Source organism: Apostichopus japonicus, chromosome 11 (assembly GCF_037975245.1).
Source record: "Apostichopus japonicus isolate 1M-3 chromosome 11, ASM3797524v1, whole genome shotgun sequence".
NCBI lineage: Eukaryota > Metazoa > Echinodermata > Holothuroidea > Aspidochirotida > Stichopodidae > Apostichopus > Apostichopus japonicus.
The window spans coordinates 13,043,075-13,068,881 of NC_092571.1; the positions used below are offsets into that span (position 1 = coordinate 13,043,075).

A 25,807-nucleotide genomic window follows, 5' to 3' on the forward strand; every position below is an offset into this window, starting at 1 on the left:
CCAAAGGTTAGTACTTTCTTCAAACATCGGTTTCATTGTTCACAAGTTTGACTGAACCAAAGTTTTTCCACAATGGATCTGTAAAAAAAACCAAACTTCAGTTTTTAGATTAAAGTCATGTTGAAAAGATGGAACTCAACATCGTTGAGATCGATATTAGAGTGATGGAGGTTTGGTAAAATATTGCACTTTGGAAAATTTCATATCGATGCCTTCAAACGATTTGGTATTGATTGACTTCTAGGAGAGAAGGGGGTGGGGGGTAGGGTGGCAGTATGAGGTTACTAGTTTCAAAGAGAGTCGACAAGCTCACTTTAGCCTGTTGAGACTCACTTTCGGGGCGGAGAATGTTGATAGCTGGCTTTTGGCTGTACAATGACAAACAGTTTTTCACACCTTTAATTCTAGTGAGCTACTGTATAATGAACATTAGTGTCAAGGGAAGGGAACATGCATTAGGATAGAATTAAAAAAGGTAAATACCAAGAAAAATATGATATTTGCAAGGTCTTCTTCTTTAGTTGAGGGTTTGAGGGAGGCATGGTGTTTTTGCTCAGCGAGGGAGTCTATATATGGTGTGAGGGGGTGGGGGAGGGGGGATTGTAAAACAGGATAGGTCAATTTGGTTATATTAAGGGTTCATTAATACACAAGAAGTGCAGTTACAGCTTGGGATGCAATATCAGTGTTGTTGTAAATTGAAATGGCAGAGATGTTAGTCTCATAGTAATAAGCAGAGGGAAAGGATCGGAATACAGTTTGGCTCCTTTTTTAAGGTAACTTTGATCTCAGCCGACCAGTAAAAGAAAACGTTCAGCTGTTCGTGATTATAATCAGCCTCAGCAAATTTTACTGGTTTCAAGATTTGGACCATTTATTGCATAATTCGTTTCTGACATATGACCTTGATTGGCTCGCACATAAACAGACCACCAGCAGCTTGAATATGCCCACACATACCAAGCTGCTTATGAAAATATCCACTTTAATACAATATACTGCATGAGAACCAAAGTGTAGGGTACCAGGACACTTGGAATGGCAAAAGGGAGGAAAAGGGGTGAAGATGGTAGGGGGATGCTTAAATATGTAACCCACATATTGTACAATGTAAATGAACCAAATGTAGGGTGCCAGAACACTTGGTCGGGATGGTAGGAAGAGGGATGGGGGGAGGGGGGGAGAGATGCTTAAATAGTCACTCACATATTGTACAATGTAAATGAACCAAAGTGTAGGGTGTCAGAACACTTGGTAGCAAGGGGAAGGGAGGAAGAGGGGTGGAGAAGGGGAGTGATGTTTAAATATACGACTCACATATTGTACAATGTATTAAAAATGAACCAAAGTGTGGGGTACCAAAGACACTTGGAAGCGAGGGGGTTGATAGCTGGAAACTAGTCTGCAACATTTTTTTATCTCCAATATACAAATATATTATCTTGATATTTTGAGTTGTAGATATCAGAAAAGTTAACTTTCTCTCTTGAGCCCCTGCTCTGTGATTTGATGACATGGAACTGAGTTGGATTCCCTGGTTTACACAATTGTATGCAAAGTATTATACCTTCATACTGCCCCCCCACTGTCTCTCCTCACCCCAGGGAAATGGCCATATATACTGTAGGATCACCACAGAATATGGGGCTGGAAAGCTCATTTGGTTTGATTTTTACTGGTTTAGGTTTTAGTTGAGGGAACAACTACTGGTTTGAATCCTACGATAACCCAAGACTTTCTTTAATTCACTTTTAATGAGTTCTTAACTTCACTAGTGCTAAAATGAACTGTTTTTGAGTTCTAATTACGACAGAAAGAAGTGAGGAAAAATTGAAGTCAATATATTTGTCAATTAACAAAATGCTGTTTAGAGATGGCCTCACGTTACTAGAATTCAGACAGCTGTTTGTTCAAATTACTTTTAAATTATTGCTGAAAAACATTGAGCGCAAGGAGATGGGAGGATGAGCAGAGAGGTTGAAGTTGAGGAGATAAGCAAACTCTCCTTTTCCTACTGGTGTTGATCTTGCAAGGCCAGCCATGAAACCACTAAACACTCATCCTGTCATGGTCAGACTACGAATCACGGATGCCACCATCAACGGACAATTTCAAAGATAGGGAATATTAAAGCATGACTCTCAAAATTAATGTCATATGTCTATAGAGAATTAAAAAACAACTTCCACCAGTGCAGGCTATATTTGTATTTCACTTCTACTTTTTGAATAGCAACCCATTTTAACACATCTGAGTCTCAAAGCATCAAAACCTACCACGTAAAGGGGACAGTAACTCCCAACATCAGAAGATAAATGTTAAGCCTTTGCCAGCCTAAAATAACAGGCTTACAACTATTTTATGGTATTTTGGTATATATATATGAGAGTGTTCTGGTGATATGAGATGAAGTGAACTAATCTACCCAAAGTCAATGGCTTTATTATGTAAACAACTAGACCGGGCTGAGGTTCCAACGTTAACCATTCGTTTTGCCCTTTGAAGGAGCACTCCAGACATTTTCGAAATTTTCATGACCAAAATATTTTCCAACATTCGAACAGGTAAGGAAACATACATGCTGCACTAAATTTAGGTTTTGTTTCTGTTGGGGATTTATGAAATATAAACACAAAAACACAACTGTTTTACCTTCAATCATCCTGTAAGCTACACAATCACTAGAAGACAACTAATACAGTTAAATGCCAAGTATAATAACAATTATGAAACTACTAAATCTACAACATACTGACTGTATAGGTGAACAGAAAGAAAACCTCCGATAATGCAACAGAAAGCTCACATAGAATATTCTAGACACAAAACACACACAGACCAAGCAACAATAAAGAAGGTATTAGCAGTAATTGGCAATGTATCTGTCCATCTGTAGGCATTTATGTATCTGTCTGAATGTATGTAACAGGTTTTACAGTCCACAAACATTATAAGTATTGCCTCAAATGGGGAAGGGGTGGGGGGTGGGCGGAGGGGGTTGCAAAACACATTGATAAGATTCATCAACCTGGATTTCAAAACACGAAACATTTAAGACGTTGTCCAACAGCAGGATAATTATTTGACAGAAATTGTTTGAGTCAAGAGAGCTTGATACACATGTATGTAAACAAGTTGTTCTATAAAAGTCATGCTTGATACATCCATGTTCTGTGATTTCCAAAAATTTACCATGTTTACAAAAAAAAAAGAAGGAAAGCAGTTCTGTACGATTCAAACAAAGCTCACATTAGATTTGTATGTTACATAAATTTCTCCACCTTTTCATAAATTTTGAGGACACTTTTGCACATAAAATTAGTTGAGTAGTTGGTGAGTATTATCAATTTAACCCACAATATTAAAGCTCAAAGACAAAACGTTGGAACGACAAACAATGCCTGCGGGTTTTTTGCTTTTATTTTTTATTTAATTTCCATTTTGGGGCGTGATGGGGGAAATATCCTCTAGTTTTGAAGAAGAACAAAATGAGAAAAAAAGGATAAGGTCCTTGAAGCAACTAACAAAGCTTAGGTTTGATTTCTTACCCATTTTTTTTTTTCTTACCCAAATACTTGCTTATTATTTTGATAATCGGGAATTTTAAATTTGGTTTTTAATCAAATTCATGTACAGTATCCATAACAGTCAACATTAAAGAAAGGATAGAGGCCATCTAACCAGTTATTAAGAGGGCCCATGTTTGATTCATATACTTTTGTGAGTGTGTTGTTTAAACATAGGGCCAAGTTTGACTACTAAAATAACACGTTAGTGAAGAACAGTATCTAAGTAAACACAACTCTCTCCACCTTTTAATAAATTTGAGGACACTTTTGACCGTTAACATTCTATGGACATCTGTGAACAACATTGTCCTGATCACTCTAATGGGCATTAGAAATAATGAAAATAGCTGCAACTCCCATCAAAATCCATCAAAGATTGACCATTTTACAAGTCTTTTCTTAATTCAAGTTTCATATATGAATAAATATCAACTAATTATGCACACTGCTGTTATAAATGGAGTGACTGCCAAGTTTCTGTTATGTTATTTCTTTGTTTTGACAACCTTGTTTCAAGGACACTGAATACAGGTTTGTGTCGTAAGGCGATATTTTGAAAACAGTCTTTGCTTCCTGTGGTAGTAAAAAGTATTTATTTAAAGTCGTTTTTGGCATGCTGTATTCTCCACTCTGTTCGTTTTGTTATTAGTCAACCTGTGCATCCACCCATCACTACTAGTTATCCCTGACACTTTCACCAAGGAAATGGAGGGGTGGTTTTTATTCAAAAGCCTGGAAGTCAATTTGTGACGTGACTTTGGAAGCAATATCTCACAAAGACGTGAGCTCCGTTATCTATGTTTCCCCCAGTCGGTTCAAGCTTTACGAGATTGTCCGTTCCCTACTCTGGTCGATGACCCGTGGCCCATTTGACCATCACGGCATGCAAAGTGGCAGCAAAACGTTTGCTTTTGATATACATAGAGAAGATATAGAGAGTGAAGGTGTGTACATTTTGTCTGTAAAGAATTTACCTGTTTGTACAATATCCAACAATTCTGCGCATGTAAAAGAGTAACAACGGAGAGAGAGGAGAAAGTCATTCAGCAAAGGATTATGGGAAATATTTCAACACATACTTGCGTCCCATATGTTCTGCTGTGTCTATATTCGATCCCCACTTCTCAAAGACCGAACTACAGGCAAGAGTCTTCCACAGAATAAGTGAAATTTGAATGCTAATGAATGATCAGTTGAAGACAGATGGAGTGATTGGGAGAATTTTAAACAGTCCTCAATAATGAAATTCTATTAAACTAATTCAAAATGTCATCTTTGAAAAATATTTCAAAAAAAAAAAAATGGATAACATATAAGTGAACCCTTATCCTTATCCATCCAAGCTTGCTTTCGACAGACAGTCCAAAAGATCTATTTCTAATTGTCGAATATAAGTGCTTGCCAAAGGAGGAATAACATTCTTCTATAGATATTGAATTTGATCATGAGTACGATAAATTAGGTCACTGATGTTATAGAGGGGAAAAAAAGTGGACTTTTGACTTAGAGACGAAAAATGCACTTTACAAATTTATGACGTTTTTAAAAAAAATTTAAATCACCTGACATACTATCTTATTTTTTCTCAATGATTCTTTGTTAAAAGGGCAACAGATAATACATCCCTGTTAAGTTATGAATTAGTACCATGCATGTAATACTTGCAAATTTCTTCTTAAAATGTAGTAAAGTGTGATGACACACTCAAAGTCACTGCCCCTCCCCTTGTAGAGACACTCACGACCAATGTGAAAGGAACAGTGTAAAAAATTATTTGAAATATGAAAAAAACAATGGACACACAAAGCAGTGCACAAACAAACGAAAGAAAATGAATGAGTGATATGAAAAAAAAATAAAAAAAAAGAAGTCACAAACAAATACATAAATATCTCTCTAAAATGAGACTGACCTTCTTCTAAATTTCTGGGGAGTTCTGGTGAGGATGGGATTTGATCAGTACTTCCACCGAGGCCACTATCTTCAGATACTGCTGTGTTTACAGAGAACAAAGAGACAAGACCAAACACTTTCTTTTAGTTTATTTCTCAAATCCAGTCAAATCCTCACCATCCCGTTAGGTACGGATCAATTACAGATTTGTTTTAAGAGTGACATCTTTTTAAACAAATCTCTGTTTGCTTCCTCCTTCAAATTCTTTTCTTTCCCCTTCATCGAAAGAGAAGGTTTGGATAGCAGCTGGTGTTCATCCACGATTACCAGATCAACAGGGTTTACAAAGAGCTTAGGTTGGCTTCCTGACCCCTTGAGATTTGATCAAAACAAAGTTATTACACGAAGGATAAATTTCTAGGTGAAAACTACAGTCCTCCCACCACCTAGAAGGAAATCTATACTACGGCCTTCTAAATCCTTCCAACTTAATGCCTGATTACAGTGTACTCCATCCTCCATTTTTTCGTTTCCCTCCTAATTATAGACTTCCCCCATCCTCACACCACAATGCCTGATCCAGTGTTCTCCATCCTCCCCTTCTCTCGTTTCCCTTCTACTGACAAGACTTCCCCCATCCTCCCACCACAATGCCTGATCCAGTGTTCTCCATCCTCCCTTCTCTTGCTTCCCTCCTATTGACAGACTTCCCCCATCCTTACACCACAATGCCTGATCCAGTGTTCTCCATCCTCCCTTCTCTTGCTTCCCTCCTATTGACAGACTTCCCCCATCCTTACAGCACAACGCCTGATCCAGTGTTCTCCATCCTCCCTTCTCTTGCTTCCCTCCTAATGACAGACTTCCCCCATCCTTACAGCACAAAGCCTGATCCAGTGTTCTCCATCCTCCCTTCTCTTGCTTCCCTCCTATTGACAGACTTCCCCCATCCTTACAGCACAATGCCTGATCCAGTGTTCTCCATCCTCCCCTTCTCTCGTTTCCCTCCTATTGACAGACTTCCCCCATCCTCCCAGCACAACGCCTGATCCAGTGTTCTCCATCCTCCCCTTCTCTTGCTTCCCTCCTAATGACAGACTTCCCCCATCCTCCCAGCACAATGCCTGATCCAGTGTTCTCCATCCTCCATTCTCTTCCTTCCCATATTATGACAGACTTTCCCCATCCTCCCAGCACAATGACTGTCCTTCTCACCTGTTTTGACCGTAGCATTCTCCTTCTCCTTCTCCTTGGCCTTCCTCCGACTACTCCTCTGTTTCTTGTTCTCCTTGAATCTCCTGAATCTGTTTCGTTTCTCCGTGAATATGGAAGATTCCTTACAGACAAAGTGCTTGTGTTGGTACTTTGCACGAATCCATTTCTCTCTCATTGCGCTGTAGGCACAATGCGGGAGAAAATTTATCAGCTGTCATGGATAGAACCAGAAAATTGACCGGCTCTGACAGAAATATCATGGAAAACAAATGAAAACACAAAACTGCGACCAATGGAAAAGTCATATTCTCTGAGTTACCCAGATGGAAGTTGGGATGAATAACCACTAAAAATATTCTCTCCACGAAGTGCGAGGGCAGATAATGCAGTTATATAGCAGTCTTTAAGTTTCAAATTAGTCTGCATTTCATAGCGAAGAAGAAATAACCGATATCATTCCTGCTCGTCGTAAAAAAAAAAAAAAATTTAAATTCCAATTTTAAAACAGTCATAAACAGGACCCTTGCTGGACTGCCTATTTTAAAGTGCCAACCACCAACTACGGTATTATGGTGATCAAACATCATTCCTGGAGATTCACTCATTAAAAAAAAAGGTCCTTTACTAGGAAATTGTTGGGACAGGGCTGACCGTTTATTGATGGATTTAACATCTCATTCAGTGTTGGGGGCTTGACTAGGGTAACATTCCCTGGGGCAGTCCAAGCTCACCCGAAGCGACGCTGACCAAAGCGAAGACAACACAGAGCTGTTTACAAACTTCTAGATCCAACTAGGTAAGCACAAACTTGAATCTAGGGTTGGGCGATATATCGAAAATTATTATTATCGCGATAATTTTTTTTCAAGACGATATTTTTTGAGGATTGAACAAATGACGATAATTTCTTGTGAAAGAAATTTGAAATAGATGTAGAAAAAAATTCTCCGTTTTATGTGTAAATGTTATTCTAGCATTCCATGGTTAAGAAAGTTGAAAAGAAATATTTTATCAACTTCATTTACTGACTTTTGAACTTCGTAAAAACCCGTTCTTTACAACATTGACTGTATAGAGAACAAAACTCTGAAAATCAGTAGAGAAATAACCAATTGTGTACGAACAGTAAGTTGGTAAACCTTTCTAATTTTACGAAAGATCGAGCAAAATACTTTCGAAAAATTCATGCGAAACTGGCATATCGTGCTAAATGCAACAAGTGTCATGTAAACAAGGCTCTAGTACACCCATTTATGAATAAACCAGAAGACCACATCTGGTGTAAAGCGGTAGAAAGAAAGTATTTTCTAGAATTTCCACACAAAAAAAAAATAATAATAATAATATCCTACCATAGTTAAGTGTATAGTAAATAGCCTAACCACTTCGTCGGTTACGGATCTCATGACGTAACAACAAAAACACAACTAATTGTATTTTGCGAAGTTGACGATTTCTACAAGGACATGGAAACAATATTTAGCATTAAGTTAATCACGCCTGGTGGCCTAAAACATGGAATTACAAGGTTTACTTTCATAAAGATGGCCATACTGTAGCTATTGGGGCCTTGATATCGTGCTTCAGTATGTCTGTATGGTATAGACTGTGCTTCGTGTATCATGGGGAATAGATTGTTTTGTTCATGCGGAGGAGTCGCTTACCAGTCAAAACGTCCCTTTACCAAAACGTCCCCGTACCAAAACGTCCCCGCTTTTGGTCAAAACGTCCCCGTTGGTCAAAACGTCCCTGTAAGTCAAAACGTCCCCGTTAGTCAAAACGTCCCCGTCTATCAGATTCATTCACAGTTGTGAATATATATCAATTTTAAGTTATAATTTTGCTAAGTTATCGGCATGCAAGTTGAATTACAGGCGCTAAATAAATCATGGACTAAATCGTAGAAAAAAAGTATAGGCCTAGCCTACGCAGTATTAGTGTATTAACGAATTAAGGAAAACAAAAAATATTATTCAAGAGGAATGAAAAAAGATTTTGGATGCGTATACTAAACAATATAAATATATCTCTATAATATTTTAAATTCAGTGAAATCACTTTTCGTTTATTTTTACGAAGTAAAATTTACGGTACGTGCCCCTGTTGATATTTGACATTTTGAAGTATGGAATTTATTGTTCGATTACCTTTAGTGTTGTAACGTTACATGTTTTGCTTGTCGGTGAACAAGTTCTACAACAAGAATGTAGTTTATTTACGTAGTTTATAACTTAAATTCAGTAGAGATGTTAAGGTATGTTGTTGATTTGTTGCTTGTCGGCGTTTCTTTATCTGTATATTTAATAAGGGAGGGTAAAGTAGAATTAAACAGGGTATGATTTGTATAGCGGGCTAGGCTACTATAGTACTACTATGGTGGTGGTTGTTTACATGTGGTTCTGCTTGCTTAGGCCTGTGACTGTGAGCTCGTTCTTAGTTATGAACTGATACCTCATTTCATTTCATTTATTTCGTCTATACATAAGGTAAAAGTGGTATAGTATAAACAGGACACTAGAAAAACAATAGTAGTTAATCGAGCTAGCGACCAAAAATAACAAAAAAAAACAAAAGAAAGAAGGTAACAATTAAGAGTAGAGATAAATAAACATGAGATAATCAATACTCAGTCAGCGTAGTTTTCAATTAGGTGGGCTTTAAGTTTTCGCTTAAACGTTACATAAGATTTTACAGTTTTTATATCATTTGGAAGCACGTTCCAGGTTTTAAAGCAGTACGTAGTTGTTTAAGAGTAATTTACCGTGTTTCGTGTGATGTCTGCTAACAGAAAAATGGGTATTATTCCTCGTACTGTTACGAATATACTCGGAATTACAGGGATTAACAAAAGAATCACGAAAATCAAAAATATAAAGTGTCTTCAGAGAGAAAAATAAACGTATGTGTTGTAGGAAAAGCCTGTCTCGTATATTCCAAGAGTAACTTGTACGTTAACAAACAAAAATTTTTCTTTTTTTCCCCCCTTCTCTCAAAATATCGTATAGCCTATATTCATTCCGAAACCAACCCGTGTTTAAAAAAAATCTATTAACCTACAGCCCTCTTGCATCACCCTTTTCTATTTGTATTATCTTACGTGATATGAAGGACATGACCAAATTTTCCTCTGCCCTCCTCCTTTTCTCCCCCCCCCCCCATCACTCCTCTTCTCACAGCTCTCTTCTGCACCCTTTTTTTGCTTTTTCTCTCCACACCTTTCTGTCATTGTCCTTCTCCAGTTTATTCCCTACCCCGTTCCTTTAATCCTCTTTTTGCCCCTCCACTGTTTATCTCCTACCTCTCCTCTTCCCCTGTTGCTTTCTTCTCTTCATCCCTTGTCTACTAATCCCCTTACATATATCTCATTGTCGGTGTTCACCGTGCTAATTAACCTGTCTGTATTCTGTGCATGTATTTTGATTCTTTATCTTACCTCAGAAAATTATACTCAAAAGTGTTTCCGCCCTCATAACCGGTACTTCCCACTCCTAAAAACTGTTTTCAACCTAAACTATACTTATCCTAATATCCTTACTCGTTGATATATTCCAAAAGTAACTTGTAAACAAAACAAAAATTCTTTTTTATTCCCTTCCCTCAATATCGCATATATTCATTCAGAAACCAACTCGTAGTTAAAAAAATCCTGCTATAGCCCCCCTCTTGCATTCCCTTTACTATTTATAATTTCCTACCTCCGAAAATTATACTCAAAAATGTTTCCGCCCTCATATCCGGCACTTCTCAATCCTAAAAAACGTGTTTTCAACCTAAACTATACCTATCCTTACTCTTTGATTTTAACTAAAAACATCCATATTTGTATTCCAACTGATATTAAAAGCGGGGACGTTTTGACTCACGGGGACGTTTTGACTGCGGGGACGTTTTGGTAAAAAGCGGGGACGTTTTGGTCTTAAAAAAGCGGGGACGTTTTGGTAAAGGGACGTTTTGACTGGATACCGAGGAGTCGGTTGGCTTGAGGTGTGTTTAACTTACCTTAATGTTACGGGGATATTTACCTACTTTCCTTGAACGTCTAAGATAATATTTCGCATAACTTTACGGATCCTTTACTGACTGACCTAATTAATTCTAGAGTGGAGCCAAAAAAGTTTACTCCATGAAAAGTTTTTTGGAACCGTGCCAAAAATGTTAACAAACAGGTGTTAGACAGGGGGGTTGTTTTGCAAGGTACCTGAGAAAATTTGAAGCACATTGTAGCCTACCGTGATATTTAAGTACGGTTAAACACTGCAGTTGTAAACTGATTGTTAGGCAGTCTAGAAACGGGGCTTTGCCGCACGTAGTTTGTTTCATAATATCGACAGTTTTGTAAGTTAAACTTTATAAAGATTGTAAGACAGATTAATTCTCTTTTCATTTTATCACATAATATAGCTACTCTAACTTGTCATTTTAAAACTTTCATCAGTTTCGTGACAATTTAAATTCATAAAGTTAGTCAGTATTTTGAATCCTCAATTGCGAATTTTTTATCGCCAGACACGAAAAAATACTTAACTTTTCCGGGGGCCTTCGCCCCTGGACCCCTACAAGGGGTTCCACCCCTTGACCCCAACGGGGCTCTAAGGCGGGCCCTGAACCCCACACCATTATGCCCGGTGTGTTTGCTGCGCGAAAACACCGGTGGGAAATCGGCAGTTGTTTTTAGTGTGTTCGCGAACACACTAAAAACAACAAGAAAAAATTATCGTAATTATCGAAATATCGCGATAATTTTTGAACTATTTATCGTGACATTAAAAAGCAAATATCGCCCAACCCTACTTGAATCCTTTGCTGACTACAAACTTTTCATTCTTTATCGACACCCTGTCCTGTCACTTCTAACAACAACACACCTCTCCTTCCTCTATCTGCACCCCACCCATTCTTGAACTGCACCCACCCTACACCTCACCTCACCCCACCAACTGCACCTCACCCCCTTTCTCCAGAGCCTAATTGGTCAAACTGTGAGACATCTTAAATACAGGAATAACAGGATTAGATATGCTCACTGTATCAGTTTAAGCTATACTTACTTTGAACAATGTGGGATGGCGGGCTGGGCTATACTCTCGTCTACTTTGCCCTCATAGATCTGATTAATCTTGGCATTACCCAACTCTAACATGACCTGAAAAAAGAATGGGGGAACAAAAAAAGACATAATTTGTATATATTTCACCCGGGTACAAAAAGCATTTCAGCATCTTGTGATTTGCCAATGACTTTACAATTTTTATTTATTATATTATTACTATATACAGGAAAGCAAAGCCTCACAGAAGCATGCTATAGACTCTCACCTACTTATGTTACAGAAATAACAAAAATATGAACTAATTGTTTGGTTGGATATTAAAAAGGTTTCCCTCAAAACAAAAGGGTAAGAGTAGAGTATTTGGCCAAATCTAACAGGCAGTTGAGATTCACATTTGGTATTGTATATATTTTTTTATTTGCTGTTACATAGCGTTTTAGAGCACTTTTGTGGATTTTACGCTTTACAAAATAAATTATTATTATTGTTATTATTGCATGTAGTCTACTTACTAAATCTATATATGACTAGCGCCATCTGTCTTTACCATTATGCTTAATGTGGCATACTCCATATAGAGTCTATATCAATCTGCCCTAGTGTTCTCTCTCAGAATAAATGCCGAAAAACATCAGGAGAATATCTTTTTTGATATATTATCAAAACATAATATGATTTTTATATTGTGGCTTGGATGTCAGGGTTCAGAAATGGAAGTACAATGTGGTGCACAAGTTCGGTCAATTGAGGCAATTTTAGACCACTTTAGGCCTCCCGGGAACAGCATAGGAAAATTGTGTACAACTGAGTAAAGAGGTTTGTTTACAAGTGACAAAAACGTCAGGCTCTCATAGCGAAAATCTTCAAGGTCATGATACGGAAGATTGATGGTGCCATGAATGGCGAACTTTTTAGCTATCCAGTGATGGGTAAGGTTTAGCTAGAGAGTACTTCTACAAGGACTTAGAGAGCACAGTACTTTGAAATTTAGTGCGTAAGTCAATGGGGCAATCATGTGGAGTGTTAGCTCAAGGAGTGTTAGGTCAGTGGTTAATGCCGTGGTCACTCCAAGGTTAATGTATGTCATTCAGTTACATAGTTGTTGACAATTGACAATTCATAATCATGGACGTTAAATATGAATCTAAGAGACTGACTTTGGTCAGCTTGCGGCTTTGATAACCAATGAGGTTCCTTCACAAGTTCCTGCTTGCAGGAGGATCTAAAATACAAACAATACATACAAATACATACAAAACATGTGGAGTATGCTACCTTAAACCTGTCAGTTCTGCATGTTACTCTTACCTTAGCTGTCTCTGGTTCCCATTTGTCCAGTGTAAGAGATCTCACTTTGGATAGGTGCACCCCCATACTCCTGAATATTCATGAAAAAGATATGACATCGTCACATGAAATCATTTCAATGACCAAGAAGAATATGGATGGAGAGAGTGCATTTGGTGATCAGAAAAAGGACATATAAAAATATACAACTGACCTTAGATATCTTAGAAAACCTTGTGAAAATTAAAAATGTAAAATTTACTTTTAAATATGGGATGAATGGTTTCTAAAATAATTTTCTACAAAGGGGTCAGCGAGTATCATTAGTTTTTTTAGTATTTTACATGGCCAGAATCAAACTCTCACTGCACCTAGATTGAGCAGTTTTTGCAGGGTACGCTGGTAGGATGCACGACTTAAAGGCCCTGGATGGGTGTCTGCATACCCGATAATTTTTTATATTTTTCACAGGCTGGATTGAAATTTGTCCCCTGCTGCCGATAGAGAACAGCTGTTCTAGGGTAGAATATCTACAGGTACTAATATTTCGTAATCTTAACAATATTAAAAAATAATGGGAACTTATCATCTTTATATAATCCATTTTGGCTGTAAAGATGTAGTCATCACTAACATAAAGCTAACTATCTGTCATAACAATTCAAGATATAAACTCATAAGTAGAAGCCAATTTATGTTTCTTAATGCTAATACATTTCTGTATGGATTCTAGTAACTCAATCCTGAACAAACATGTGTACAATAACCATACATTCTGTAGTGAGTAAAGACACAATGGCCGTACCTGTGTACACCAGAGCACGCGATGCAAACGGTGATACCAAAATTGATGCAGGCCCAAGTCGCTTCTGTAAGAGAAGGAATATCAAAGATGAATTAAACGGGGCAGAGGGCTGGGGGGGGGGGTTGCTGGGGGAATTCTTAGAAAAATTTGTAATCAATATAGTAGGTCAACGTTTTAATAATAACCTCCACTGATTTGTATCTCAAAAGTATTAAAATGGAATAGTAAGTCTTAAAGTTGTACACTTTTGTTTTGCATCATGTGCATCATGTTTGATCTCTAGAGTAAGGCAAAATATGTCACCAAAACAGAACTAGTATTGTTCGATACAGGTGACAAACGCCTACAGTGGAATTATGGCCTTCCTTACCGATTTCGAACCTCTGGACATACAATCAGCGTTCATAGCCTAGTGGTTAGGGTATCCGCATATGAAGGGGGACGCATGGGTTCGAATCCAGGTGGAGGCTGGAAGATTTTTCACTGTTCTGGATTTTCCAACTCACTACGATTTTAATTATATATATTTGTATATGTATATTTACATATATTGCTAAACAGGAAATAACTGGCAGATATATAAATCAATGAACAGGTACTTGATACAGGTACTTGATTCAGGTACTTAATTCCGGTACTTGATAAAACAAACAAAAAACAGCATTTCACCACTTTTTTCTTTTCTTTTGGCCTTTGGTAAACTTTTCATACTACTCCATACAAAAAACTCATCGCAATGTAGTTCACTGGTGAGTGCAATGAACTTTCAAGTCAGAGCTGCTCTAGAGTGGAAAATTGTCAGAACAATGAAATGTATTCGAAACCAAATGAAAATGTCAGTTTAGACAACTATAAATCTGAAGTTGATTTGGTGAGGAGCTCAATGAGTCGGTTAAGTTTCCTAAACTGCAAACTTAATTTAAGTTTCTAGTTGAACTTTAATAAGCTTGGATAAAATTTCTCTAAGTCCGATAACCAAACAAGATCTTCTGCTTAACTGAAGATGAGCGTCAGTAGATACAGAAGTTTTTAATTTTTTTACTTACGGTCCTGTTTACAGTCGGCACATTTTTCATTTCCTGGTAGCAGCTGGATCTTGCTTCTGAAACTGTAAGGAAAAAAAAAAAGAATACGTACACAGTGTATACGGACGTGTTTACATTAATTAGTAATTAGTATCACGAAGAAACAAAAGACGATACAGCCTGGTCTCTCCAGACTAAAAACATCCAGTCTGAACTAGAATTCAAACAACTTCTAATCTCATCACGCTCAGTGGAGGGACGTCCAAATTCATAAGGATCCCCCACCCCCTCCCTCCTCCCACCCACCCACTTCTCCCACCCCCTCACCCCCACATTTCCTTTTCATACCCAGAAATGTTCAGTTTTTGCAAAACTATGTCTGCATTGTGGGACCAATTCCTTCCCCCCACCCACCCACCCACCCACACCCACACAGGTGCTGTTCACTCCCGTCTACACAACTGCTGTCATGCCAGTCACAAGAAGTCATGCAACTCTAATGGAAAGTCCAAATTAGTCGCTGACTGACAAAACTATCAAACAAGCGAAATAATAGAACTTTAATCCACTAATTCTTCCTCTTATTCTGTTCTCACGCATATCGACAAAGAGGTTTTTCTTTACTGCACTTTTCTGCAATCAGGATACAATAGTTTATTCTGCGCTACTAAATTTAGCCATTCATTTCAAAAAGGTTCATTCAATGAAAAGAAAAAGGGAACAAGCAAATATATATACCTTTCATTTGAAGCGCTGTTGTCTTTTGAGAGCCTCTCAATGCTTTTATATAAAGTTATGACCATACTACAGTATCAAAGCAATCAGTGGAAGCATTTGTTTTCTATAGCTAGCTGTTATGTAAAGCGCTTTTATTGTACTTTCTATTCTCACAATAGGATAACAATTCCATGACTGTTTATTGAACAGCGTGGCATTGTCATCAGAGTGTACTGACTGACAGACACTAGCCATTGAAACCTTCAACGTGTGGAGTTTATATATGAGACACACTTGTTTCTGAAGGATCTAGCTTATCGGTCTATTAATGATTTATTAATGAAGTCCATTAAGAGAAGTGTTACACAACTAAATGTCCTTATAGCGAGTGCACAGGCATATTGAATGTTGTATATTAAGGGTTGTACGCTAAAAGGACCGCAGGAAAGGTAGATAGAACATGGTGTGGTAATGTACTAACAGAGCTAAATGAAAGAAAATCTCCTCTCACCGAATAACATAAATGTTTATGAAGGGACTGCAGACGATCATAGAAATATAGATTGATGATACGACAAAGTGAAGTGATGATGTTTTTGGTACATTAATGATATATGTTGTGCAAAAGACTGACTGACAGATAAACAGGTAGATAGACATAGATAGATAGATAGACTGATAGATATACAGACAGATAGATAGAGAGACAGATAGATATACAGACAGATAGATAGACATATAGATAGACAGATAGATAGATAGATAGACAGACAGACAGACAGACAGACAGACAGACAGACAGACAGACAGACAGATAGATAGATAGACAGACAGATAGATAGATAGATAGATAGATAGATAGATAGACAGATAGATAGACATAAATAGATTAATAGATAGACAGGCAGACAGACAGTTAACATAGACAGACAGATAGACAAACAGATCGATAGATAGACAGACATACAGATGGATAACTTGATTGACAGATGGATGGATGGATAGATATACTAAATAGATAGATACATGTAAATGTACTGTTTGCATTTCATCAAGAGCTACAATCAAAACTCACATCTACTCCTTCCTCACCAATTCCTTTGGCTATACCACCCTGTACATTCGGACTGGGTTCAGCCCCTGTCGTCCTTTCATTTCCTGCTTATTTTACTCTTACTGCCCTCTATTCTAACTGGTTCAACGCTACTCATTTGTCCCATCTGTCCATTTAAATGTTGTCCTCTGTTTTCTTCTAGTCTTCATTAACCCCCAACCATCCCTCCCCTCTCAGGTTTGAACTGGGTCATACCATCTCTTATCGTACAATTTCAATTGGCAATTGGAGAAGATCCTGCTAGGACCGAAATATTAGACTGGGTCATACCATTTGTTATCGCAAGATTTTAATTGGCCTTTGGAGAAGTTCCTGCTAGGACCAAAATATCAGACTGGGTCAAACCATTTCTTATCATGTGATTTGAGTTGGCAATTAGAGAAGTTCCTGCTAGGACCGGAAACTTCAGACTGGGTCATACCATTTCTTATCATACGATTTCAATTGGCAATTGGAGAAGATCCTGCTAGGACCGAAATATTAGACTGAGTCATACCATTTCTTATCATATGATTTGAGTTGGCAATTGGAGAAGTTCCTGCTAGCACGGAAAAATTCAGACTGGGTCATACCATTTCTTATCATACGATTTCAATTGGCAATTGGAGAAGATCCTGCTAGGACCGAAATATTAGACTGGGTCATACCATTTCTTATTGTACGATTTCAGTTGGCAATTGGAGAAGATCCTGCTAGGACCGAAATGTCAGACTGGGTCATACCATTTCTTATCGTACGATTTCAGTTGGCAATGGGAGAAGATCCTGCTAGGACCGAAATGTCAGACTGGGTCATACCATTTCTTATCGTATGATTTTAATTGGCCTTAGAGAAGTTCCTGCTACGACCAAAATATCAGACTGGGTCATACCATTTCATATGGTATGATATTAGTTGGCAATTGGAGAAGTTCCTGTCAGGACCGAAAACTTCAGACTGGGTCATACCATTTTTTATCATATCCGTTCAGCTGCTCTCTGACAAAGATCCTGCTAGGATCAAATCATCAGGCCCTCTGACTTTGATACATGAATGTTATCATGCAACAGCTACCATCAAATTCAACACTGATGACCCTATACATCTATACACCTTATACTATGTCGGAGGGAGACTTAATGAGGTAACAAAACACTTAATTAATCATGAATAATGAATGGAAAAACAAACCTCTGCTTCTTGCATTCTTCATCCTCTCCTGGTTTGTCGTGGAGGGAAGATCCAACCGTCTCTAAAGAACTCTGATGAAATTTCAAACAAAACAAAAAATGTACAATTTCTTTTAAATTTAGCAGCTTGGTAAGTTCATCTGAAGCCCCTCTCTCCCCCCCCCTCCTCTCCCCAAAAAATCCCTGAAAACTAAACCCAAAACTATAAAAAACGGGTACTTATGCATACCTGTGACACGCTTGAAGGACGTGGGCTCATGAGGTTGAAAGCAGAGTTGATTCCTGCTTGCATGGCCTGGATCCACGAATGCCTGATTTGTTCACTGTCTGCCTGCAACACTATTGTCCTGTCAATGAATAACGACCATACAAATGCACATTATTGACTGTGCATGGATGTACATTTGAGAGTTCAACATTTTCACGGCACTTTTCAAACTTAATGACGTCTTCTCGTGAAGCTACCAAGATTCTCTGCACAAACGTTTCTACACGTATTCAGCACTGGTGCGAAAATACTTCTACTTTATATAAATATGTCGCAATACTAAACCAGATCTTTTAATACTGCTGCTGCGTCATGTTGTACTTGAACCTCTCCTGCTACCACATGTTTGGAACCCTGTAATTACAATAGATAATAAAATCCCGGGAGAAATCCACCGATTTGCTTGCATCTAGTCGCATGGACAATATACTTTCCTGTTCCACCACGGCGCACCGGCTTGACCTCTGTCAGATTAAAGGCAGTGACAGTGATTGCCACAACTACTAAGATGGCTGCTTTAGGCCATCCAAACAATCCTTCTATTGACAGCTCATTGTGCCCCCCTCCCCTCCCACCACACCCCTACCCCCCCATCCTAATTGTTTCATCATTGCAAAAATGTCATTTGTACTTTGGGCAAGCAAATCTGCAAGGAAGTGGAAAGCAAAACTTGTTAGAGGCATCAGTCTTGATGTGGATTGCTTTCACATTTCAAGGACTTGACTTTCGGCTCACACGAGCAGATGAGCAAAAACACAAACAAACAGTACAAACGTATGTTGTCTTTAATCGTACCTGTTTTGTATACTGTATAAATACGTCTGGGAAAAACGCTGATTTCGAACATTTCAATTTTTGATTGCCCTTTACTTACTTTCCTGGAGAGACCACTTCGAAACAGAACCTCCTTTCAATTTCTTCAAACGGTTTAACATTGCACAATCGCAGATCTTCGGCAGCTATGGTTATAATTCCCTGAATGGAGAGAATTGAGTTAGGACATTGTGAATAACCGAGATGTACCTGAAGTTGAGAAAAGTTTACCAAGTTCCCTTTGCCACAACCAAAACAAAAAGATGATAAACCAGATGATAAACAGAAGCCATAAACTTCTTTGTTCTATTCCCAATGTCTAAAATTTCAATGTCACTTTTCTCATTATTCATTTCCTAATATAATTATATATAAAAAGCTGAACTTCTCATGAATTCCCTTCCCTGCCATTTTCTGGATTGTATCCAATGAAACTGGGACCCTGGCTACATGCTATGCAAGGTACCGTGGCTTCCAACTGCCACACACTCACCCCACCCCCCCCCCCCCCCAAACAGCAAAGAAATGGCTAAATAGGGATCACTACCAATTAAGGGCTGGACAGCTCAGTGGGTAAAAGCACCGGGCTTGTAACCCAGAGGTCACCGCTTCAAAACCAGTTCATAAATTGAATTCCTCTTTTTACTTGTTCAAAATTTCCTATAAAGTTAACCTTATTAATTTTCTTAGACAAACACATAAAGCCAACTAAATATTAACTCTCTTAAAGAAACATAAACTTGGGCATTACACTTAATCATGTGGACAAACTTTATAACATGTCTTTCAAAGGCAGTCCTTTTGCCTTTTAGTGTACTTATTCATCTCATTTCATATATTTCACAGGTAATTATCCTTTTAATCCTGACCCTGTTTCAAGTATTTCAAAGACAACAATTCATTCTTTTATAATTGTAACTTTTCATGGTGTTTCTTGATTTTTTAGTGGGAACAGTCAGCTATCTTTTTAACTCTTTTGCATGCAAAAGAAATTACATTTTGCATTTCTCTGACATACTCCATATCTCACACTTGGAATGTTTCAATCTGGTAAAATCTTGTATGTCTTTCACGCTATTTTGGTTTACTTCAAAGAAAACAGTTCCTCATACTTGTTTTGCTCAAATTTAAAAAGAGGTAAAAACAGTTTTTTAACTTACCTTTGATCTCTTTTGGTATATTAGTTGATTGTTCTTAATAGTGAACCATCTCCTGTTAATGAAGAGAATGGATTAGATTAATGCTTTATGCTTCTCAACAAAGGTTTTTACACTAAGTTGCGACTTGAGAGTCGGGTCGAGAGAAACCAAACCAATCTTTCTGAATGGAATGTGACTGTTATATTAGTAAATATAAATACGTCATTTATATAGCGCTAAATCACAAAAAGTATCAAAGCGCTTCACAAATAAAACGATAAAAAGGAAATAAATACTCCCTCTCTTCCACAAGGTGACTGGTACGACAAGTTTTGCTAAATCTTGTGCCACTGTTTTTTACTAACTTTCAGTCGAGGTGCAATTAATTGCAATCAAATGAACCAATGTGCAGGTTAATCAACAATGGGTGATGGTATATTGGATGACTCTCAAAGCAATAATTTAGTTTTCAAATTTTGAGTAGCAGGTTTGAAGGCTAGGAGTTTTGTCTCTTATAAAATCATATGATTCCTGTGTAAAAAGAAGATGCTACGCATCTTTGCACTCGTATAGCAATTTGACCATTTTTTGCAGTAGCATTTTGAGATGAGATACCTGACATATTTTCCATGTCTTATAGGCCATAGTAAGGTATGGGTTGCAGCTAGCCTAAGAAGCTCACTACACACCTAAAGCTAAGGAAACTGTTTGGGAGGCAGGGGAATAGATGAATAACAGAGTGAACAGGGAAATTAATCATGACTAGAACTATACTTTTTAAATGATTTATTACATATATATATGCATTTTTTATATGTATTTCTTCGTTCAGATGAGTTGTGATTGTATAGGTTTTGTAGTGGGAGTATCATAGCATGATGTCATGTTTAAGGGGAGTCTAACATCTAGCAATGTCTGATCTCGACCCTCAATCGATGCACTGAGGCTGAGAGATATCTAGCAGATATCTGCAACCTGTTTGCGAGGTGTAAATAAACTTTGTGAACACTTTCTTTATATTCCAACATTTTTTAATGCTTCACACAGAGGGTCCCTTGAACCATTCTCGAGGGCGATTGTTTTCTTTTTAATTTTTGAAGGGATGTGAATGTAAACTTAGGTTTCAAGTGGTAGTATGGTAGCATGATGTCAGGTCAAAGGTGACTTATGAATCCACCACTGTCTGATCTAGAATTCTTGATCAGATACCACAAGGCCAAACGACAGCTTGGCAATTATCTTTCTTCCTTTCTGTTAAATTGGGTCTCAAGGAAAGTTAAAAAACAGCCCTCACATTTTTCTGTGTTTATTTGTCAGATGCTTCCTTCCTGCCAGATACTATATGTAAATAAATGGCTTAAATTATGACAACAAACATGAAATTATCTTTAATCCTTTTATCAATAATGTGTCATCTGAGCTTTTGCTTACAATGGTCTCTGATTGTTGCTTTTGATTACGGGACTAGTGTTTGTTTTGGTGGAAGGTGGGTGGAAATTGCTGCTGACTCAACTTTATATGCAATATTTCTGGCAGGGATGAGCTAGTGATGTTAAAAAAACAGAACAATTCTGTTGATATTTGAGTCAATATGTTGTGACTTGATGACATTTTTGGGGCCAAACCATCTCATTCTGGCAAAAACCAAAAAACATTTGCTACAGGGATTGCTACTGTATTAAATTCTTGCCATGGACAATCAGCAACTTTTTTTTTGGCTTTTGGTTTTCTTCTATCTATCTCTCTCTCTTGTTTCTATTACATTTCCCTGTCTCTTTGTTTGCTTTCCTTATTTTGATTATTTTTGTACTTCCCAAGACTATTCTTGCGACATTAAAATTTCATCCTTGCTTGTTGTTTATATGATAATGGTATTTAGATATCTGTGTATGTCATTACATAAACAGAGAATAAAAATAAAACTCAAAGACACACTGATGCATTAGCCGGAGTTTGATTCCTTTATCAAATCACATAATTTTGTTTTGCATTTTTGCATTTTGTCGATGTTGAAGGTCTATAGTTTTGTACAAGGCCAAGGTCTTACTCATAAGGCTTTGCAACAACACAACACTTAAGCCCTGGTCATTCGGTGACTAGTCACACCTTCACACCAAAGTGTGCACAACTCAAACAGTCACTCTTGGGGCACTACAGCTTACCATATCTTAATGTCCCCTGAGGACCTTCCCATTTGGTGCTGCCACAAAATTGGCCTAAACAACTATATTTAGTGTCCCCATTGACACACATTGGTGAAAGAGGTTTACAGTGCCTTGCCCAAGGACACAAGGTAATGATCTTGCCAGGACATGAACCTACAAGTTCATACATTGCCATTTATAACCACTTGACCAACACTCTCTCTTTAAACAAATGTATATATCTCTTTTATTAATCTTCCATAACAATATTTAACTCAGCAACTCTGTAGAATATTATTATAATTATTATCTTGGATCCATGTACTTTTATTTAGCAATTATAAATGTTTCTTTTATTTGTTATTAAAAGAACATTTTATTTAATTACCAGACAGTTCAAGGGTACTATCATTTACGTTGCTTATGTCTTTAATCGGCACGTCAAGAATATGTCGTACCCTCACGCCTTCTTTTATAGTGAAAATGAAACGAGGAACGACCAAATGCATCACTGAAAATTATTACAGATGACATTGTTTGTGTTCAAAATATTATGTTAGGATATCTTCCAATATTTTTTTTTTTGTTAAAGGGGAAAAGAAGACAACATTTAAAAAAAAAAAAAAAAAAAATTGAAATCAGGAAAGGTTACATCAGTGCTTACACATGTAGAAACCAAACATTTCACATAATGATGACCCTGGTGCCTGGATGCCAAACCCATTCAGAAGCATTTGAAAGTATTTTATAAATGCAAAATTATTCATCAATGGCTAAATGTACACAAGTTCATACCTGTTCCATGTTTTGAAAGCATTTGTGGCCCTTTTATAGAGATAACCCTCCATGGTGACAGGTATTTTGGTACCGTCAAAAGCAATCTCCCAAAATTCTTCCTGAAAAAGAGTCAAAAATCAAAAGAAAAAAAAAAATGAAAATTCTAACAAACAGACAAAACAAGGAAGCAGTTAAAAATGTAGGATGACCTTACATTATATATAACATAGGAACTACATTATTTCTATCGAGCAGAGTTCATGTTTTCATTCAAAAATCTTGCAATGACACAAAAATTATCGGCACTGCTCAATAAGAACTATGTACAATAGCTATAATGCTTTGTTAAGTTGCTTTTAGAAAAAGCTTACAAGAGCACTTCGTCAACATGTACTAGAACTGCGAAATGAAACAGGGGGGGGGGGAGGGAGGTGAGGGAAGAGAGAGGAAAGGGTGTTTCTGTTTGTTTTGTTTTTTTGGTTCTCATTTCTATTTGTAAAGTTCTGTATTTTTTCAGGGAGTGTCACTACCCGACAAGCCTTATAGGGTTTTTTAGTACACTTCCTTTCACAAGTTTTGTTTCTTATCTCCTTCTATGTCATACTTATGTTGTTATAGAACAAAAATAAATAAATGAAATAAAATAAGGCACTGATGTATTTCCTTTTTGACTTCTGACATATTTATGTGTGTTACTCACTGTTACTTGTCATTTAGCCTCTGTAGAAGATCCTGCTAGGATCGAAACGTCAGGCCAACTTACTTTTACACATTCTATCACACAGGCTCTTAAGTGGATAAGCAGTTTGCTAACAGTTTTATTTTATTTTGACATATTTATATGACAGCAAAGTAGGAAGTCACTCGACTGTCTTTGACTTTTGACAGGATCTCAAAATTTAAGATAAGTTATCATATCATACTTTGTTCATTTTGTTTGGGGCTCTATTTTGCATAATGTATGTCCTTGGAAATACAATTTTTTACTCTTGTATGAACAATTTTTTTAACGTTTCCTCGGACTGTTATTCTGAAAAATTGAACAAATCCTGATTCCGGCAGCTTGAATCTTTGAAATGTTGGTTTTGAAGAAAACCTTGAAAAGCAGGAAATGAAACCACCTTAACTGGACGAGATACATCTTTTCAATTGTTGTTGTTGTTGCTTGTGGTGCTGATGGTTGTGGGAATGGTGATAACTAAGGGCTACACAAACTTCCAAGCTGACTGCATGAAATGATGAAAATTTCATAATGTAATGATCCCGTTTGTATCTTGGCAAATCAAGTGTTATTCAAGATAAAGAGAAGGAAAAATTCATAATTTCAAAAGAAAAAAAAATCAACAGTTTGATGTGTGTGATTAAAAACTGTATCAATTAGTGAGTGAAGAAACCCAATAAAGTGTTTTGAGAATCAAATGAAATTGACAATTTTTACTAATTTAAAAACTGATGAATTCAGAAAAGGTGTCTTTCCTTGATCAACTGCAAACTCACTTGGGAATATTACTCAATATGTGTGGGTAAGAATTGCCATAGAATTTGGCAACCAAATTATTCAAAAGCCTACGTTAAACTTGAAAACTGAAGACGCTTACAATTTTCGGTATCATGCTTCTCCTGCCTTCCATCTCTTTGCTCTCAGCCTGAGCTCTTTCATTCATGTTCTGAATCTGAAAAGTAAAATTACAAAAGAAAGAATATCTCAATTACCGTGGAAATGGGGGGAGAAAAGTTCCTCAAGATCTATTGTACAGCTACATAACAAGGTTTCAAAGTGTGGAAGCCATCATTCCAGGATATGTCATGCTACAGTACCTGAATACAATCATATTTTTCTAAGTAGATCTAGTGTATCATGTAATTACAAGTCTTTCTTCACAGGAAGTCTCCACTCACCCTTAACCAGATTATGAAGGAGCACAAACCCAAATATTTTCATTGTAAACTCCATCGCTAGGTCAAAACAATAAAATGAAAACTAACATATATATATATGTTTTTTTCCCACCAGTGTGCAAACTATGACAGCTCACGTTTCATCAATTGTGTAATTACAGAAGAAGATATTGTTTGCTATATACAAGGTTCCTGTAACTGGTCAGAGGTCATGTTATTGCATATTAAAGACAGTGAGTGACCTAGCCCAGTTACAGTTTTACAAAACAGCAGTATTACATGTCCTTCTTCACAGGCATTCTCTACTAAACTTCAACCAGCTTATAAAGGAACACAACCCCAAACAGATTCATTGTAAACTTGGTAACCTATCCATTGCTAGGTCAAAACAATAAAATGAAAACTAAAAAGAATATATTGTTTGCCACCTGTGCGCAAACTATGACATCACACATGTTTCCACTTATGTTGCCACTTATGGTGCCATGTATGACAATTTCAATTATCAACATCTTGAATGATAACTCTGATATGAATTGAATACAAATTTCCCTTTGATACTTAGTATGTATATTGTTTATTCCTCTTTGATCGGTCAAATATAAAATTTTCCTCTGGAGTTTCCTTTTGAATAGGATGAAATATCAATAGCGCATGCTTTCCCCATATCATCAGAACAAAAATTAGAGTCTGATGAGAATTTTTGTTACATTCTTTTAAAACAAAAGACAACTGTCTACAAAAACAACCCATATATTGAAAAGGGAGCAAATATTGGTTTATAGCGAAATCTGATCCAACAGTTGACCTATTAAACCGGTCAGAGGAATATATACTATATACTGACAGTGTGTGACGACTTCCTGGTCAGGTTAGGTTCCCAGGCATCACTTAAGTCTTTCATTTTTTGAGCACTCTACTGT

At 37.2% G+C, this 25,807-nt stretch overlaps 1 protein-coding gene across 4 annotated transcripts in view; it reads right to left on the reverse strand.

The window, feature by feature from the left end:
- LOC139975603 (arf-GAP with coiled-coil, ANK repeat and PH domain-containing protein 2-like) overlaps positions 1-25,807 on the reverse strand; it is a 67,416-nt gene that overhangs the window by 9,579 nt on the left and 32,030 nt on the right. The window contains exons 10-22 of one of the 4 annotated variants that reach the window (XM_071983638.1): positions 24,584-24,658; positions 23,004-23,104; positions 20,086-20,137; positions 18,987-19,087; positions 18,074-18,191; positions 17,846-17,916; positions 14,866-14,927; positions 13,820-13,883; positions 13,036-13,105; positions 11,726-11,820; positions 6,678-6,856; positions 5,482-5,559; positions 4,544-4,567 (exon numbers count right to left, since the gene is read on the reverse strand). In XM_071983638.1, coding sequence (XP_071839739.1) covers positions 4,544-4,567; positions 5,482-5,559; positions 6,678-6,856; positions 11,726-11,820; positions 13,036-13,105; positions 13,820-13,883; positions 14,866-14,927; positions 17,846-17,916; positions 18,074-18,191; positions 18,987-19,087; positions 20,086-20,137; positions 23,004-23,104; positions 24,584-24,658 — 1,090 coding nt within the window. Of the gene's footprint in view, positions 1-4,543; positions 4,568-5,481; positions 5,563-6,677; positions 6,857-11,725; positions 11,821-13,035; positions 13,106-13,819; positions 13,884-14,865; positions 14,928-17,845; positions 17,917-18,073; positions 18,192-18,986; positions 19,088-20,085; positions 20,138-23,003; positions 23,105-24,583; positions 24,659-25,807 lie in introns of all 4 variants that reach the window. The other 3 variants (XM_071983637.1, XM_071983640.1, XM_071983639.1) reach the window with 3 other exon arrangements.